The sequence below is a fragment of the Salvelinus fontinalis genome, unplaced genomic scaffold (assembly GCF_029448725.1).
Source record: "Salvelinus fontinalis isolate EN_2023a unplaced genomic scaffold, ASM2944872v1 scaffold_0114, whole genome shotgun sequence".
Lineage (NCBI taxonomy): Eukaryota > Metazoa > Chordata > Actinopteri > Salmoniformes > Salmonidae > Salvelinus > Salvelinus fontinalis.
Window position 1 is genome coordinate 238,503 of NW_026600323.1, and position 18,492 is coordinate 256,994.

An 18,492-nucleotide genomic window follows, 5' to 3' on the forward strand; every position below is an offset into this window, starting at 1 on the left:
CCGGGCACAGTAGACCACCTGCTGGGTGGGACTGGTGTTGTCCTGTCCCTATTGTTGCCGCATGCCTCCAACAATAACAGTTACTCAGTTGACGCTCTGTGACGTACGATACAACATCTGTAGTGGCCGTACAGCGTCTACTGCACAAGTCAAGAGCAAAACTGACTTTTTTTTTTTTGCGTTTCGCAGAGCTGCTGTGAAGGAAGTGAGTTTGTGTTAATACAGGACCCCCCCCCCCCCCCGCTTACCGTCAACCAATCATGTCAACGCGGAGCTATACAGAGCTCTCTGCATTGTTACAACATTTGAGAGGCGCATGGCGATGCGTTACAGAGTTTGATTTAGACTGCATGCCTCCGGAAGCGCCGGAAGTCATACGAAGCCTCCCGACCACATTACCAAATCAAGCTTGAACGGTCCATGCCCTAGCTCAGTCACACCTAGTGGAGCAACATTACCAAATCAAGCTTGAACGGTCCATGCCCTAGCTCAGTCACACCTAGTGGAGCAACATTACCAAATCAAGCTTGAACGGTCCATGCCCTAGCTCAGTCAAACCTAGTGGAGCAACATTACCAAATCAAGCTTGAACGGTCCATGCCCTAGCTCAGTCACACCTAGTGGAGCAACATTACCAAATCAAGCTTGAACGGTCCATGCCCTAGCTCAGTCACACCTAGTGGAGCAACATTACCAAATCAAGCTTGAACGGTCCATGCCCTAGCTCAGTCAAACCTAGTGGAGCAACATTACCAAATCAAGCTTGAACGGTCCATGCCCTAGCTCAGTCACACCTAGTGGAGCAACATTACCAAATCAAGCTTGAACGGTCCATGCCCTAGCTCAGTCACACCTAGTGGAGCAACATTACCACCTCAACCTTGAACGGTCCATGCCCTAGCTCAGTCACACCTAGTGGAGCAACATTACCACCTCAACCTTGAACGGTCCATGCCCTAGCTCAGTCACACCTAGTGGAGCCACATTACCAAATCAAGCTTGAACGGTCCATGCCCTAGCTCAGTCACACCTAGTGGAGCAACATTACCAAATCAAGCTTGAACGGTCCATGCCCTAGCTCAGTCACACCTAGTGGAGCAACATTACCAAATCAAGCTTGAACGGTCCATGCCCTAGCTCAGTCACACCTAGTGGAGCAACATTACCAAATCAAGCTTGAACGGTCCATGCCCTAGCTCAGTCACACCTAGTGGAGCAACATTACCAAATCAAGCTTGAACGGTCCATGCCCTAGCTCAGTCACACCTAGTGGAGCAACATTACCAAATCAAGCTTGAACGGTCCATGCCCTAGCTCAGTCAAACCTAGTGGAGCAACATTACCAAATCAAGCTTGAACGGTCCATGCCCTAGCTCAGTCACACCTAGTGGAGCAACATTACCAAATCAAGCTTGAACGGTCCATGCCCTAGCTCAGTCACACCTAGTGGAGCAACATTACCAAATCAAGCTTGAACGGTCCATGCCCTAGCTCAGTCAAACCTAGTGGAGCAACATTACCAAATCAAGCTTGAACGGTCCATGCCCTAGCTCAGTCACACCTAGTGGAGCAACATTACCAAATCAAGCTTGAACGGTCCATGCCCTAGCTCAGTCACACCTAGTGGAGCAACATTACCACCTCAACCTTGAACGGTCCATGCCCTAGCTCAGTCACACCTAGTGGAGCAACATTACCACCTCAACCTTGAACGGTCCATGCCCTAGCTCAGTCACACCTAGTGGAGCCACATTACCAAATCAAGCTTGAACGGTCCATGCCCTAGCTCAGTCACACCTAGTGGAGCAACATTACCAAATCAAGCTTGAACGGTCCATGCCCTAGCTCAGTCACACCTAGTGGAGCAACATTACCAAATCAAGCTTGAACGGTCCATGCCCTAGCTCAGTCACACCTAGTGGAGCAACATTACCAAATCAAGCTTGAACGGTCCATGCCCTAGCTCAGTCACACCTAGTGGAGCAACATTACCAAATCAAGCTTGAACGGTCCATGCCCTAGCTCAGTCACACCTAGTGGAGCAACATTACCAAATCAAGCTTGAACGGTCCATGCCCTAGCTCAGTCACACCTAGTGGAGCAACATTACCAAATCAAGCTTGAACGGTCCATGCCCTAGCTCAGTCACACCTAGTGGAGCAACATTACCAAATCAAGCTTGAACGGTCCATGCCCTAGCTCAGTCACACCTAGTGGAGCAACATTACCAAATCAAGCTTGAACGGTCCATGCCCTAGCTCAGTCACACCTAGTGGAGCAACATTACCAAATCAAGCTTGAACGGTCCATGCCCTAGCTCAGTCAAACCTAGTGGAGCAACATTACCAAATCAAGCTTGAACGGTCCATGCCCTAGCTCAGTCACACCTAGTGGAGCAACATTACCAAATCAAGCTTGAACGGTCCATGCCCTAGCTCAGTCACACCTAGTGGAGCAACATTACCAAATCAAGCTTGAACGGTCCATGCCCTAGCTCAGTCAAACCTAGTGGAGCAACATTACCAAATCAAGCTTGAACGGTCCATGCCCTAGCTCAGTCACACCTAGTGGAGCAACATTACCAAATCAAGCTTGAACGGTCCATGCCCTAGCTCAGTCACACCTAGTGGAGCAACATTACCACCTCAACCTTGAACGGTCCATGCCCTAGCTCAGTCACACCTAGTGGAGCAACATTACCAAATCAAGCTTGAACGGTCCATGCCCTAGCTCAGTCACACCTAGTGGAGCAACATTACCACCTCAACCTTGAACGGTCCATGCCCTAGCTCAGTCAAACCTAGTGGAGCAACATTACCACCTCAACCTTGAACGGTCCATGCCCTAGCTCAGTCACACCTAGTGGAGCAACATTACCAAATCAAGCTTGAACGGTCCATGCCCTAGCTCAGTCACACCTAGTGGAGCAACATTACCAAATCAAGCTTGAACGGTCCATGCCCTAGCTCAGTCACACCTAGTGGAGCAACATTACCAAATCAAGCTTGAACGGTCCATGCCCTAGCTCAGTCAAACCTAGTGGAGCAACATTACCAAAGCATTTACAAAATTCCAGAAATGTTCCAGAAATTCTGGTTGGAGGATTTCAGATTTCATGCGTATTACCTCTTGATCCGGGAATCTTCCAACTGGTATCTCTGGAAAAACTTGGAATTTTGGAAAAGTTACCGGAATTTTGCAACCCTAATCACAGATCTGGGATCAGATTCCCCTACCTCCAAATGTAATCATTAAGGGGGGGGGGAAATAAGATCTGACTCTGGACAAGTAGTTAGGGCCAAACAGATCTGGGATCAAATACTATTCAACATTTTTATTTATTTACTTTTTTGTAATTGCTTGAGTCTGCCTGGAGTGCCAAATGAGCAGGGTTTTTTCAGTATTCTATTGGTTCCATTGTACCAGGCATACTTCAAAATCGATCCCAGATAAAGTACTTGAAATTATTCCTGAATAGTCTTTGAATCCAGGCAGGTCTGACATGGGCCAATGTCTACTTCCTCCCACCGGCACCTCAGGCTCCAGGATAAAGTTTCTAGGAAGACACTTAGGATCAGATTCCCCTGCCCCCAATCCTAATCTTAACCATATCAGCATCTAGGGGAAACTTCACCCTACACCGGCAGCTCAGACATACTGTTGTTTCTTGTGAGCCTGTGAGGCCAGGTCTTTAGCTTTCTCTTTGGCTGCCAGAGCCGTCTCCCTGGCCCTCTCTGTAGCATGCTCAGCCATGGTCCTGGAGGGGGCCTCACCTGGAGGAGAGAGGAAACGAGGTTAGAGGAGAGAGGAAACGTGGTTAGAGGAGAGAGGAAACGAGGTTAGGTGAGGAGAGAGGAAACGAGGTTAGGTGAGGAGAGAGGAAACGTGGTTAGAGGAGAGAGGAAACGTGGTTAGAGGAGAGAGGAGAGAGGAAACGTGGTTAGAGGAGAGAGGAGAGAGGAAACGTGGTTAGAGGAGAGAGGAAACGTGGTTAGAGGTTAGAGGAGAGAGGAAACGTGGTTAGAGGTTAGAGGAGAGAGGAAACGTGGTTAGAGGAGAGAGGAAACGTGGTTAGAGGTTAGAGGAGAGAGGAAACGTGGTTAGAGGAGAGAGGAGAGAGGAAACGTGGTTAGAGGAGAGAGGAAACGAGGTTAGAGGAGAGAGGAAACGTGGTTAGAGGAGAGAGGAAACGTGGTTAGAGGAGAGAGGAAACGTGGTTAGAGGAGAGAGGAAACGTGGTTAGAGGAGAGAGGAAACGAGGTTAGAGGAGAGAGGAAACGTGGTTAGAGGAGAGAGGAAACGTGGTTAGAGGAGAGAGGAAACGTGGTTAGAGGAGAGAGGAAACGTGGTTAGAGGAGAGAGGAGAGAGGAAACGTGGTTAGAGGAGAGAGGAGAGAGGAAACGTGGTTAGAGGTTAGAGGAGAGAGGAAACGTGGTTAGGTTAGAGGAGAGAGGAAACGAGGTTAGGTGAGGAGAGAGGAAACGAGGTTAGGTGAGGAGAGAGGAAACGTGGTTAGAGGAGAGAGGAAACGTGGTTAGAGGAGAGAGGAAACGTGGTTAGAGGTTAGAGGAGAGAGGAAACGAGGTTAGGTGAGGAGAGAGGAAACGTGGTTAGAGGTTAGAGGAGAGAGGAAACGAGGTTAGGTGAGGAGAGAGGAAACGAGGTTAGGTGAGGAGAGAGGAAACGAGGTTAGGTGAGGAGAGAGGAAACGTGGTTAGAGGAGAGAGGAAACGTGGTTAGAGGAGAGAGGAAACGTGGTTAGAGGAGAGAGGAAACGTGGTTAGAGGAGAGAGGAAACGTGGTTAGAGGAGAGAGGAAACGTGGTTAGAGGAGAGAGGAAACGTGGTTAGAGGAGAGAGGAAACGTGGTTAGAGGAGAGAGGAAACGTGGTTAGAGGAGAGAGGAAACGTGGTTAGAGGAGAGAGGAAACGTGGTTAGAGGAGAGAGGAAACGTGGTTAGAGGAGAGAGGAAACGTGGTTAGAGGAGAGAGGAAACGTGGTTAGAGGAGAGAGGAAACGTGGTTAGAGGAGAGAGGAAACGTGGTTAGAGGAGAGAGGAAACGTGGTTAGAGGAGAGAGGAAACGTGGTTAGAGGAGAGAGGAAACGTGGTTAGAGGAGAGAGGAAACGTGGTTAGAGGAGAGAGGAAACGTGGTTAGAGGAGAGAGGAAACGTGGTTAGAGGAGAGAGGAAACGTGGTTAGAGGAGAGAGGAAACGTGGTTAGAGGAGAGAGGAAACGTGGTTAGAGGAGAGAGGAAACGTGGTTAGAGGAGAGAGGAAACGAGGTTAGAGGAGAGAGGAAACGAGGTTAGAGGAGAGAGGAAACGAGGTTAGAGGAGAGAGGAAACGTGGTTAGAGGAGAGAGGAAACGTGGTTAGAGGAGAGAGGAAACGTGGTGGTTAGAGGAGAGAGGAAACGTGGTTAGAGGTTGGAGGAGAGAGGAAACGTGGTGATTAGAGAAGAGAGAGCGAGGAAACATGGTGGTTAGAACATGGTTGGAGGTAAGGAGTCTAAATCCCTCAAATTCAAACCCGACCTGCAAGCCAGTTCCACTGCTTTGTTCCATTGTTCCCCTGTAATCAGGGTCTGGTTTAGACCTGGGACACCAGTCATTGTTCCCCTGTAATCAGGGCCTGGTTTAGACCTGGGACACCAATCATTGTTCCCCTGTAATCAGGGCCTGGTTTAGACCTGGGACACCAGTCATTGTTCCCCTGTAATCAGGGCCTGGTTTAGACCTGGGACACCAGTCATTGTTCCCCTGTAATCAGGGCCTGGTTTAGACCTGGGACACCAGTCATTGTTCCCCTGTAATCAGGGCCTGGTTTAGACCTGGGACACCAGTCATTGTTCCCCTGTAATCAGGGCCTGGTTTAGACCTGGGACACCAGTCATTGTTCCCCTGTAATCAGGGCCTGGTTTAGACCTGGGACACCAGCCATTGTTCCCCTGTAATCAGGGCCTGGTTTAGACCTGGGACACCAGCCATTGTTCCCCTGTAATCAGGGCCTGGTTTAGACCTGGGACACCAGTCATTGTTCCCCTATAATCAGGGCCTGGTTTAGACCTGGGACACCAGTCATTGTTCCCCTGTAATCAGGGCCTGGTTTAGACCTGGGACACCAGTCATTGTTCCCCTGTAATCAGGGCCTGGTTTAGACCAGAAAAGCAGCAGTAGTCTGAACCTCATAGGGTAAGAATTAAATGTAGTCGTTGGTTGAATATTATTGTAATTGATGAGAAGATTAGACTCCAGCATGTCTTGTTGCTGTGAAAGATTCAAGCAAAGAGCCTGTTCTTTTTATAGCACATTGAACTGTAAAAGTAGAGAGTATAGACAGTCCCTCTCTGTGTACAGTCGTGGCCAAAAGTTTTGAGAATGTGAAAATTAATATTTGTGTCAAAGTCTGCTGCCTCAGTTTGTATGATGGCAATTTGCATATACTCCAGAATGTTATGAAAAGTGATCAGATGACTTGCAATTAATTGCAAAGTCTCTCTTTGCCATGCAAATGAACTGAATCCCCCCAAAAACATTTCCACTGCATTTCAGCTCTGCCACAAAAGGACCAGCTGACAAAATGTCATTGTCTCTCTCATTAACACAGGTGTGAGTGTTGACGAGGACAAGGCTGGAGATCTAACTCAATCAGCATGACAGAGTGAATAAAAGCCTGGAAGCTTCAAAAGGAGGGTGGTGCTTGGACTCATTGTTCTTCCTCTGTCAACCAGGGTTACCTGCAAGGAAACACGTGCCGTCATCATTGCTTTGCACAAAAAGGGCTTCACAGGCAAGGATATTGCTGACAGTAAGACTGCACCTAAATCAACCATTTATCGGATCATCAAGAACTTCAAGGAGAGCGGTTCAATTGTTGTGAAGAAGGCTTCAGGGTGCCCAAGAAAGTCCAGCAAGCGCCAGGGCCTTCTCCTAAAGTTGATTCAGCTGCGGGATCAGGGCACCACCAGTACATAGCTTGCTCAGGAATGGCAGCAGGCAGGTGTGAGTGCATCTGCACGCTGTGAGGCGAAGACTTTTGGAGGAAGGCCTGGTGTCAAGAAGGGCAGCAAAGAAGCCACTTCTCTCCAGGAAAAAGATCAGGGACAGACTGATATTCTGTAAATGGTACAGGGATTGGACTGCTGAGAACTGGGGTAAAGTCATTTTCTCTGATGAATCCCCTTTCCGATTGTGTAGGACATCCGGAAAAAAGCTTGTCCAGAGAAGACAAGGTGAGCGCTACCATCAGTCCTGTGTCATGCCAACAGTAAAGCATCCTGAGACCATTCATGTGTGTGGTTGCTTCTCAGCCAAAGGAGTGGGCTCACTCACAATTTTGCCTAAGAACACAGCCATGAATAAAGAATGGTACCAACACATCCTCCGAGAGCAACTTCTCCCAACCATCCAGGAACAGTTTGGTGACGAACAACGCCTTTTCCAGGATGATGGAGCACCTTGCCATAAGGCAAAAGTGATAACTAAGTGGCTCGGGGAACAAAACATCGATATTTTGAGTCCATGGCCAGGAAACTCCCCAGACCTTAATCCCATTGAGAACTTGGGGTCAATCCTCAAGAGGCGGGGGGACAAACAAAACCCCACAAATTCTGACAAACTCCAAGCATTGATTATGCAAGAATGGGCTGCCATCAGTCAGGATGTGGCCCAGAAGTTAATTGGCAGCATGCCAGGGCGGATTGCAGACGTCTTGAAAAAGAAGGGTCAACACTGCAAATATTGACTCTTTGCATCAACTTTATATAATTACCAATAAAAGTCTTTGACACTTATAAAATGCTTGTAATTATACTTCAGTATTCCATAGTAACATCTGACAAAAATATCTAAAGACACTGAAGCAGCAAACTGTGGAAATTAATATTTGTGTCATTCTCAAAACTTTTGGCCACGACTGAACTGAACCGTTTCTACCGCAACACCGCGCCGTTTCTACCGCAGCACCGCGCCGTTTCTACCGCCCCACCGCAGCACCGTGTCGTTTCTACCGCAGCACCGCGCCGTTTCTACCGCAACACCGCGCCGTTTCTACCGCAACACCGCGCCGTTTCTACCGCAACACCGCGCCGTTTCTACCGCAACACCGCGCCGTTTCTACCGCAACACCGCGCCGTTTCTACCGCAACACCGCGTCGTTTCTACCGCAACACCGTGCCGTTTCCACCGCAACACCGCGCCGTTTCTACCGCAACACCGTGTCGTTTCTACCGCAACACCGTGCCGTTTCCACCGCAACACCGCGCCGTTTCTACCGCAACACCGCGCCGTTTCTACCGCAGCACCGCGTCGTTTCTACCGCAGCACCGCGTCGTTTCTACCGCAACACCGTGCCGTTTCTACCGCAGCACCGCGCCGTTTCTACCGCAACACCGTGTCGTTTCTACCGCAACACCGTGCCGTTTCCACCGCAACACCGCGCCGTTTCTACCGCAACACCGTGTCGTTTCTACCGCAACACCGTGCCGTTTCCACCGCAACACCGCGCCGTTTCTACCGCAACACCGTGCCGTTCCTACCGCCCCACCGCAACACCGCGCCGTTTCCCACCTTATTTTACAGCGTAATAAAACAACTGGCCTTCATCTTACCTTGCATTTTGGCCAGGACGTATTCAAACCCTTTCATGGTCTTCGTAACACTGGTCTTGAACCGGGCAAGGCCGAATTCCTGTAAAGTGAGGCCATACATTAATGATGGTTAGCGTATGACAGGGAATGCTGGTCTTGAACCGGGCAAGGCCGAATTCCTGTAAAGTGAGGCCATACATTAATGATGGTTAGCGTATGACAGGGAATGCTGGTCTTGAACCGGGCAAGGCCGAATTCCTGTAAAGTGAGGCCATACATTAATGATGGTTAGCGTATGACAGGGAATGCTGGTCTTGAACCGGGCAAGGCCGAATTCCTGTAAAGTGAGGCCATACATTAATGATGGTTAGCGTATGACAGGGAATGCTGGTCTTGAACCGGGCAAGGCCGAATTCCTGTAAAGTGAGGCCATACATTAATGATGGTTAGCGTATGACAGGGAATGCTGGTCTTGAACCGGGCAAGGCCGAATTCCTGTAAAGTGAGGCCATACATTAATGATGGTTAGCGTATGACAGGGAAAGCTGGTCTTGAACCGGGCAAGGCCGAATTCCTGTAAAGTGAGGCCATACATTAATGATGGTTAGCGTATGACAGGGAATGCTGGTCTTGTTTTGTGGTATGACTGACAGTGATGTTAGTTCTGTGGTGGTATTTGTATTAATTATGAATCCCCATTAGTTCCTGCCAAGGCAGCAGCTACTCTTCCTGGGGTTTATTATGGATCCCCATTAGTTCCTGCCAAGGCAGCAGCATCTCTTCCTGGGGTTTATTATGGATCCCCATTAGTTCCTGCCAAGGCAGCAGCTACTCTTCCTGGGGTTTATTATGGATCCCCATTAGTTCCTGCCAAGGCAGCAGCTACTCTTCCTGGGGTTTATTATGGATCCCCATTAGTTCCTGTCAAGACAGCAGCATCTCTTCCTGGGGTTTATTATGGATCCCCATTAGTTCCTGCCAAGGCAGAAGCTACTCTTCCTGGGGTTTATTATGGATCCCCATTAGTTCCTGCCAAGGCAGAAGCTACTCTTCCTGGGGTTTATTATGGATCCCCATTAGTTCCTGCCAAGGCAGCAGCTACTCTTCCTGGGGTTTATTATGGATCCCCATTAGTTTCTAACCAAGGCAGCAGCTACTCTTCCTGGGGTCCAGCAAAATTAAGGCAGTTATGAATGTAATGTTTTTAAAATTGTATAGCAGAATTCACTACACACGAAGTATGTGCCCTCAGGCCTATACTCTACTACCACATATCTATAACACAAAATCCATGTGTCTGTGCCTGTGTGTGTGTCTCTAAACAGTCCCCGCTGTTCCATAAGGTGTATTTATACCTGTTTTATAAATCTGATTCTCCTGCTGCATCAGTTACCTGATGTGGAATAGAGTTCCATGTAGTCATGGCTCTATGTAGTACTGTGGAATAGAGTTCCATGTAGTCATGGCTCTATGTAGTACTGTGGAATAGAGTTCCATGTAGTCATGGCTCTATGTAGTACTGTGGAATAGAGTTCCATGTAGTCATGGCTCTATGTAGTACTGTGGAATAGAGTTCCATGTAGTCATGGCTCTATGTAGTACTGTGGAATAGAGTTCCATGTAGTCATGGCTCTATGTAGTACTGTGGAATAGAGTTCCATGTAGTCATGGCTCTATGTAGTACTGTGGAATAGAGTTCCATGTAGTCATGGCTCTATGTAGTACTGTGGAATAGAGTTCCATGTAGTCATGGCTCTATGTAGTACTGTGGAATAGAGTTCCATGTAGTCATGGCTCTATGTAGTACTGTGGAATAGAGTTCCATGTAGTCATGGCTCTATGTAGTACTGTGGAATAGAGTTACATGTAGTCATGGCTCTATGTAGTACTGTGGAATAGAGTTCCATGTAGTCATGGCTCTATGTAGTACTGTGGAATAGAGTTCCGTGTAGTCATGGCTCTATGTAGTACTGTGGAATAGAGTTCCATGTAGTCATGGCTCTATGTAGTACTATGGAATAGAGTTCCATGTAGTCATGGCTCTATGTAGTACTGTGGAATAGAGTTCCATGTAGTCATGGATCTATGTAGTACTGTGGAATAGAGTTCCATGTAGTCATGGCTCTATGTAGTACTGTGGAATAGAGTTCCATGTAGTCATGGCTCTATGTAGTACTGTGGAATAGAGTTCCATGTAGTCATGGCTCTATGTAGTACTGTGGAATAGAGTTCCATGTAGTCATGGCTCTATGTAGTACTGTGGAATAGAGTTCCATGTAGTCATGGATCTATGTAGTACTGTGGAATAGAGTTCCATGTAGTCATGGCTCTATGTAGTACTGTAGAATAGAGTTCCATGTAGTCATGGCTCTATGTAGTACTGTGGAATAGAGTTCCATGTAGTCATGGCTCTATGTAGTACTGTGGAATAGAGTTCCATGTAGTCATGGCTCTATGTAGTACTGTGGAATAGAGTTCCATGTAGTCATGGCTCTATGTAGTACTGTGGAATAGAGTTCCATGTAGTCATGGCTCTGTGTAGTACTGTGGAATAGAGTTCCATGTAGTCATGGCTCTATGTAGTACTGTGGAATAGAGTTCCATGTAGTCATGGCTCTATGTAGTACTGTGGAATAGAGTTCCATGTAGTCATGGCTCTATGTAGTACTGTGGAATAGAGTTCCATGTAGTCATGGCTCTATGTAGTACTGTGGAATAGAGTTCCATGTAGTCATGGCTCTATGTAGTACTGTGGAATAGAGTTCCATGTAGTCATGGCTCTATGTAGTACTGTGCACCTCCCATAGTCTGTTCTGGACTTGGGGACTGTGAAGAGACCTCTGGTGGCATGTCGTGGTGTATTTAAAAAATATATATTATCGAACCTGTTGTTAAGAAGGTAGAAACTAGGGCCTGTTGGACCTGCCTTGTTGATAGTGTTGTTAAGAAGGTAGAAACTAGGGCCTGTAGGACCTGCCTTGTTGATAGTGTTGTTAAGAAGGTAGAAACTAGGGCCTGTAGGACCTGCCTTGTTGATAGTGTTGTTAAGAAGGTAGAAACTAGGGCCTGTAGGACCTGCCTTGTTGATAGTGTTGTTAAGAAGGTAGAAACTAGGGCCTGTAGGACCTGCCTTGTTGATAGTGTTGTTAAGAAGGTAGAAACTAGGGCCTGTAGGACCTGCCTTGTTGATAGTGTTGTTAAGAAGGTAGAAACTAGGGCCTGTAGGACCTGCCTTGTTGATAGTGTTGTTATGAAGGTAGAAACTAGGGCCTGTAGGACCTGCCTTGTTGATAGTGTTGTTATGAAGGCAGAGCATCGCTTTATTATGGACAGACTTCTCCCCTCATCTTAGCTACTACTGCATCAATATGTTTTAACCATGACAGTTTACAATCCAGGGTTACTCCAAGCAGTTTAGTCACATCAACTTGCTCAATTTCCACATTATTTATTAAAGGATTTAGTTGAGGTTTATGGTTTAGTGAATGATTTGTCCCAAATACAAAGCTTTTAGTTTTTGAAATATTTAGCCCTAACCCAAACTTATTCCTTGCCACCCACACTGAAACTAACTGCAGCTCTTTGTTAAGTGTTGCAGACATTTCGATTGCTGTAGTAGCTGACATGTATAGTGTTGAGTCATCCGCAAACACTGGCTATACTCAAAACCAGTGGCATGTAAAGATTGAAAAAAAGGGGCCTAGACAGCTGCCCTGCGGAATTCCTGATTCCACCTGGATTATGTTGGAGAGACTTCCATTAAAGAACACCCTCTGTGTTCTGTTAGACAGGTAACTCTTTATCCACTTTATAGCAGGGGGTGTAAAGCCATAACACATCACTTTTTATCCACAATATGTGACCCGTTTCCGGAAACTAGGCGTATGTCGCAGGTCACTACTTCACAGGAGAGCAGTTTGAACGCAATGCGTTTTTTTGGGGGGCAGAAATACCTTCTCGAACATGTGAACTTTCATGTGCCTTAATAACAAACTTGTATGCCATCTGTAAATACAAGGCTAGTAGTTTTAGCCACAGAACGAGACAGCAACCTTCCCGCTAGCCATGATTGGCTGAGATATTGAGTGGGCTGGACATGCCGAGAGATGAGTTTGGATTGGTCTGCCATATAGCAGGCTTCTGTCTATTTAACCTGGTCAGTATGTCTAGGTAATCATGTCTAACGCGGTTTAAAAAAAAATGTATCTTGTTTTGAAAAAAAATCTGTGGAATTAGAGTATTATAACTAAGGAGATGGAGAAAACACCTGTCTCCGGATTACATCTTCAAACTAAAAGGCAACCGTGGCATCCATGACAGGAGACACGTCCAACCATGAATGATGTATATGGGCGAGATACTCCAGCTAGCTACATTTTCAGATATTTTAAATTGACTGAAAAAGCCATTTGCTTGGCTAGCTGTAGCCAAATGTTAACAGCTAACCTGGTTGCTTAGCTACCTGCTGATAGCAGGGTAGTGACGTCATGAGGTGGGATTATGTTTCACCTACCTATAGGTCTTAACAAAAGGATGCAAGTAACCATTTCGGGTGTGTTCGTAAATTCAGTCTGGATTTCAGAGCACTCTCGTCTGACTGTGCCAGAATGCAGAATAGCTGATGAATTTACGAATGCGCAACATCCGTTGAATATGGCCGGTGTCAGTAAACGTCGGGCAAAAAAAGCGTACTTGTTGCCAGCGGCACAGTTACAAGTCACCAACGCTCTGGATAACCAGCTCTGCTAGGGCGAGTATAATGGTCAGAGTTGGGTGTTCTCTCATTATGTGTTTGGAAGTAGTTAGCCAATGTTAGCCAGTTAGCCAATGTTAGCCAGTTAGCCAATGTTAGCCAGTTAGCCAATCAGTTAGCCAGTCAGTTAGCCAGCCAGCCAGTCAGTTAGCCAGCCAGCCAGTCAGTTAGCCAGCCAGCCAGCCAGTTAGCCAGCCAGCCAGTCAGTTAGCCAGCCAGTCAGTTAGCCAGCCAGTCAGTTAGCCAGCCAGTCAGTTAGCCAGCCAGCCAGTTAGCCAGCCAGCCAGTCAGTTAGCCAGCCAGTCAGTTAGCCAGCCAGCCAGTTAGCCAGCCAGCCAGCCAGTTAGCCAGCCAGTCAGTTAGCCAGCCAGCCAGTCAGTTAGCCAGCCAGCCAGTCAGTTAGCCAGCCAGCCAGTCAGTTAGCCAGCCAGCCAGCCAGTTAGCCAGCCAGCCAGCCAGTTAGCCAGCCAGTCAGTTAGCCAGCCAGCCAGCCAGCCAGCCAGCCAGTCAGTTAGCCAGCCAGCCAGCCAGCCAGTCAGTTAGCCAGCCAGCCAGCCAGTCAGTTAGCCAGCCAGCCAGCCAGTCAGTTAGCCAGCCAGCCAGCCAGTCAGTTAGCCAGCCAGCCAGCCAGCCAGTCAGTTAGCCAGCCAGCCAGCCAGTCAGTTAGCCAGCCAGCCAGCCAGCCAGTCAGTTAGCCAGCCAGCCAGCCAGCCAGTCAGTTAGCCAGCCAGCCAGCCAGTCAGTTAGCCAGCCAGCCAGCCAGCCAGTCAGTTAGCCAGCCAGCCAGTTAGCCAGCCAGCCAGCCAGCCAGTTAGCCAGCCAGCCAGCCAGTTAGCCAGTTAGCCAGCCAGCCAGTTAGCCAGCCAGCCAGCCAGCCAGCCAGCCAGTTAGCCAGCCAGCCAGCCAGTTACTTAGCCAGTTACTTAGCCAGTTACTTAGCCAGTTACTTAGCCAGTTACTTAGCCAGTTACTTAGCCAGTTACTTAGCCAGTTACTTAGCCAGTTACTTAGCCAGTTACTTAGCCAGTTACTTAGCCAGTTACTTAGCCAGTTACTTAGCCAGTTACTTAGCCAGTTACTTAGCCAGTTACTTAGCCAGTTACTTAGCCAGTTACTTAGCCAGTTACTTAGCCAGTTACTTAGCCAGTTACTTAGCCAGTTACTTAGCCAGTTACTTAGCCAATGTTAGCCAATGTTAGCCAATGTTAGCCAATGTTAGCCAATGTTAGCCAATGTTAGCCAGTTAGCCAATGTTAGCCAGTTAGCCAGTTAGCTTGGGTGCTTGACTGCCGTTGTAAGGTCAGAACGCTCGGATCAACCCCACTCCTCGTCCAGAGTGCGCTCTAAATGCTCCGAGAGCGACGCGTTTTGAATTTACGAACGGACAATCTGACAGCACAGTTGCAGTCATCAACGCTCTGGATAACATAAAAACAGCCTAACCCGCTCCGCTAGGGGGAGTAATGTTCAGTGAGCTGTTCTCTCATTTGTGTCTGGAAGTAGCTAGCAAGTTAGCCAACGTTAGCAAGTTGTGCTTGAACACTCAGATCAACCCTTAAAGAGATGGGTGTGGCTAAAGCTTAAGAGGGTGTGAACGATGCTGAATGGGTGGGCTCTCCAGTAGTAGCGAAAACATTCAAAGGGCCATTTTTTTTCCAAAAGTGAGTTTACCTCTAAAGCTTTTTACTATCATTCTTTATGTCATTTATTTATTTCATAGTATATTTTTTATTTAGTTTAGTCACATGATTTCTCAAATTTGCAAGAAGTTTGCTAATCGGTTGTGCAGCCAGACTTATTTGCCATTCCTTTTGCCTCGGCCCTCTCAACCATACAATTTTTCAATCCCTCATCAATCCATTGGGATTTAAGTTTACAGTTATTTTCTTAATGGGGGGGCGTTGCTTATTGGTAACTGAAATAAGTAATTTCATAAATGTGTCAAGTGCAACGTCTGTTTGCTCCTCATTACACACGGACCAACAAATATTCTTTATATCATCAACATATGAATCACTACAAAACTTATTGTATGAACTCTTATACACTATATTAGGCCCAGCCTGACCTCTTATACACTATATTAGGCCCAGCCTGTCCTCTTATACACTATATTAGGCCCAGCCTGTCCTCTTATACACTATATTAGGCCCAGCCTGACCTCTTATACACTATATTAGGCCCAGCCTGTCCTCTTATACACTATATTAGGCCCAGCCTGACCTCTAATACACTATATTAGGCCCAGCCTGACCTCTTATACACTATATTAGGCCCAGCCTGACCTCTTATACACTATATTAGGCCCAGCCTGACCTCTTATACACTATATTAGGCCCAGCCTGACCTCTTATACACTATATTAGACCCAGCCTGACCTCTTAGACACTATATTAGACCCAGCCTGACCTCTTATATACTATATTAGGCCCAGCCTGACCTCTTATACACTATATTAGGCCCAGCCTGACCTCTTATACACTATATTAGGCCCAGCCTGACCTCTTATACACTATATTAGGCCCAGCCTGTCCTCTTATACACTATATTAGGCCCAGCCTGTCCTCTTATACACTATATTAGGCCCAGTCTTTGGAACTGTGGTTTTCCTAGATATGGCTCCTATATTGTGATCAATAGATCTGATGGATCTGGATACTGCTTTCAAGCTAATTTCTGCAGCATTAGTAAAGATGTGATCAATACATATTGATGATTTCATTCCTGTGCTGTTTGTAACGACCCTGGTAGGTTGACTGATAACCTGAGCCAGGTTGCAGACACTGGTTAGAGTTTGAAGCTTTCTCTCGAGAGGGCAGCTTGATGAGAGCTAGTCAATATTTAAAAATCACCCAGAAAATATACCTCTGTTGATATCACATACATTATCAAGCATTTCACACACGTTATCCAGATACTGACTGTTAGCACTTGGTGGTCTATAGCAGCTTCCCACCAGAATGGGCTTTAGGTGAGGCAGATGAACCTGTTAGCACTTGGTGGTCTATAGCAGCTTCCCACCAGAATGGGCTTTAGGTGAGGCAGATGAACCTGTAGCCATATTACTTCAACAGTATTTAACATGAGATCCTCTCTAATCTCTACAGGAATGTGGCTCTGAATATAAACAGCAACACCTCCACTGGCATTTCAGTAGATGTTATAACCTTGTATTGCTACCACTGTATCATCAAAGGTATTGTCTAAGTGAGTTTCAGAGATAGTCAGAATATGAATGTCATCTGTTACTAGTAAATTATTAATTTCATGAACCTTGTTTCTTAAGCTGCCGGCTATTTTTTAGCACTTTTCTGGGATGCTTGCTTGTTTTTTTATTGCTTTACTGGGAAGCAGAAGTAGATATTTTCATATTATTTATGTTTGTGTAGTGATGTTAGTGTGGTATGACTGGCAGTGATGTTAGTATAGACATGTCTAAACTGATTCCCGTTGTCACTAACTTTCACAAGGCTCAGTAAACCCGACTGGACGGTTTAATAGCCAACACACCAGCTGAGGGTTTATCAAAGTCAGATAACAGACAGTAAATCAACAACTTCTACACAGGCTGAAACAGGCAAACTGCCAGCTTGTGGCTCCATATCTACGTCCTATACATGGCTCCACATCTACGTCCTATACATGGCTCCACATCTACGTCCTATACATGGCTCCACATCTACGTCCTACACATGGCTCCACATCTACGTCCTACACATGGCTCCACATCTACGTCCTACACATGGCTCCACATCTACGTCCTACACATGGCTCCACATCTACGTCCTACACATGGCTCCACATCTACGTCCTACACATGGCTCCACATCTACGTCCTACACATGGCTCCACATCTACGTCCTACACATGGCTCCACATCTACGTCCTACACATGGCTCCACATCTACGTCCTACACATGGCTCCACATCTACGTCCTACACATGGCTCCACATCTACGTCCTACACATGGCTCCACATCTACGTCCTACACATGGCTCCACATCTACGTCCTACACATGGCTCCACATCTACGTCCTACACATGGCTCCACATCTACGTCCTACACATGGCGCCACATCTACGTCCTACACATGGCGCCACATCTACGTCCTACACATGGCGCCACATCTACGTCCTACACATGGCGCCACATCTACGTCCTACACATGGCGCCACATCTACGTCCTACACATGGCGCCACATCTACGTCCTACACATGGCGCCACATCTACGTCCTACACATGGCGCCACATCTACGTCCTACACATGGCGCCACATCTACGTCCTACACATGGCGCCACATCTACGTCCTACACATGGCGCCACATCTACGTCCTACACATGGCTCCACATCTACGTCCTACACATGGCTCCACATCTACGTCCTACACATGGCTCCACATCTACGTCCTACACATGGCTCCACATCTACGTCCTACACATGGCTCCACATCTACGTCCTACACATGGCTCCACATCTACGTCCTACACATGGCTCCACATCTACGTCCTACACATGGCTCCACATCTACGTCCTACACATGGCTCCACATCTACGTCCTACACATGGCTCCACATCTACGTCCTACACATGGCTCCACATCTACGTCCTACACATGGCTCCACATCTACGTCCTACACATGGCTCCACATCTACGTCCTACACATGGCTCCACATCTACGTCCTACACATGGCTCCACATCTACGTCCTACACATGGCTCCACATCTACGTCCTACACATGGCTCCACATCTACGTCCTACACATGGCTCCACATCTACGTCCTACACATGGCGCCACATCTACGTCCTACACATGGCGCCACATCTACGTCCTACACATGGCGCCACATCTACGTCCTACACATGGCGCCACATCTACGTCCTACACATGGCGCCACATCTACGTCCTACACATGGCGCCACATCTACGTCCTACACATGGCGCCACATCTACGTCCTACACATGGCGCCACATCTACGTCCTACACATGGCGCCACATCTACGTCCTACACATGGCGCCACATCTACGTCCTACACATGGCGCCACATCTACGTCCTACACATGGCGCCACATCTACGTCCTACACATGGCGCCACATCTACGTCCTACACATGGCGCCACATCTACGTCCTACACATGGCTC

At 47.5% G+C, this 18,492-nt stretch overlaps 1 protein-coding gene across 5 annotated transcripts in view; it reads right to left on the reverse strand.

The window, feature by feature from the left end:
• Positions 1–233: 233 nt before the first annotated feature.
• LOC129843327 (PRELI domain-containing protein 1, mitochondrial-like) overlaps positions 234–18,492 on the reverse strand; it is a 37,665-nt gene continuing 19,406 nt past the window's right edge. For 3 of the 5 annotated variants that reach the window (XM_055911960.1, XM_055911956.1, XM_055911957.1), the window contains 2 exons: positions 8,612–8,690; positions 234–3,773 (listed from right to left, as the gene is read on the reverse strand). In XM_055911960.1, coding sequence (XP_055767935.1) covers positions 3,649–3,773; positions 8,612–8,690 — 204 coding nt within the window. In that variant the 3' untranslated portion in view covers positions 234–3,648. Of the gene's footprint in view, positions 6,740–8,611; positions 8,691–8,719; positions 9,165–18,492 lie in introns of those variants that run through there. The other 2 variants (XM_055911959.1, XM_055911958.1) reach the window with 2 other exon arrangements.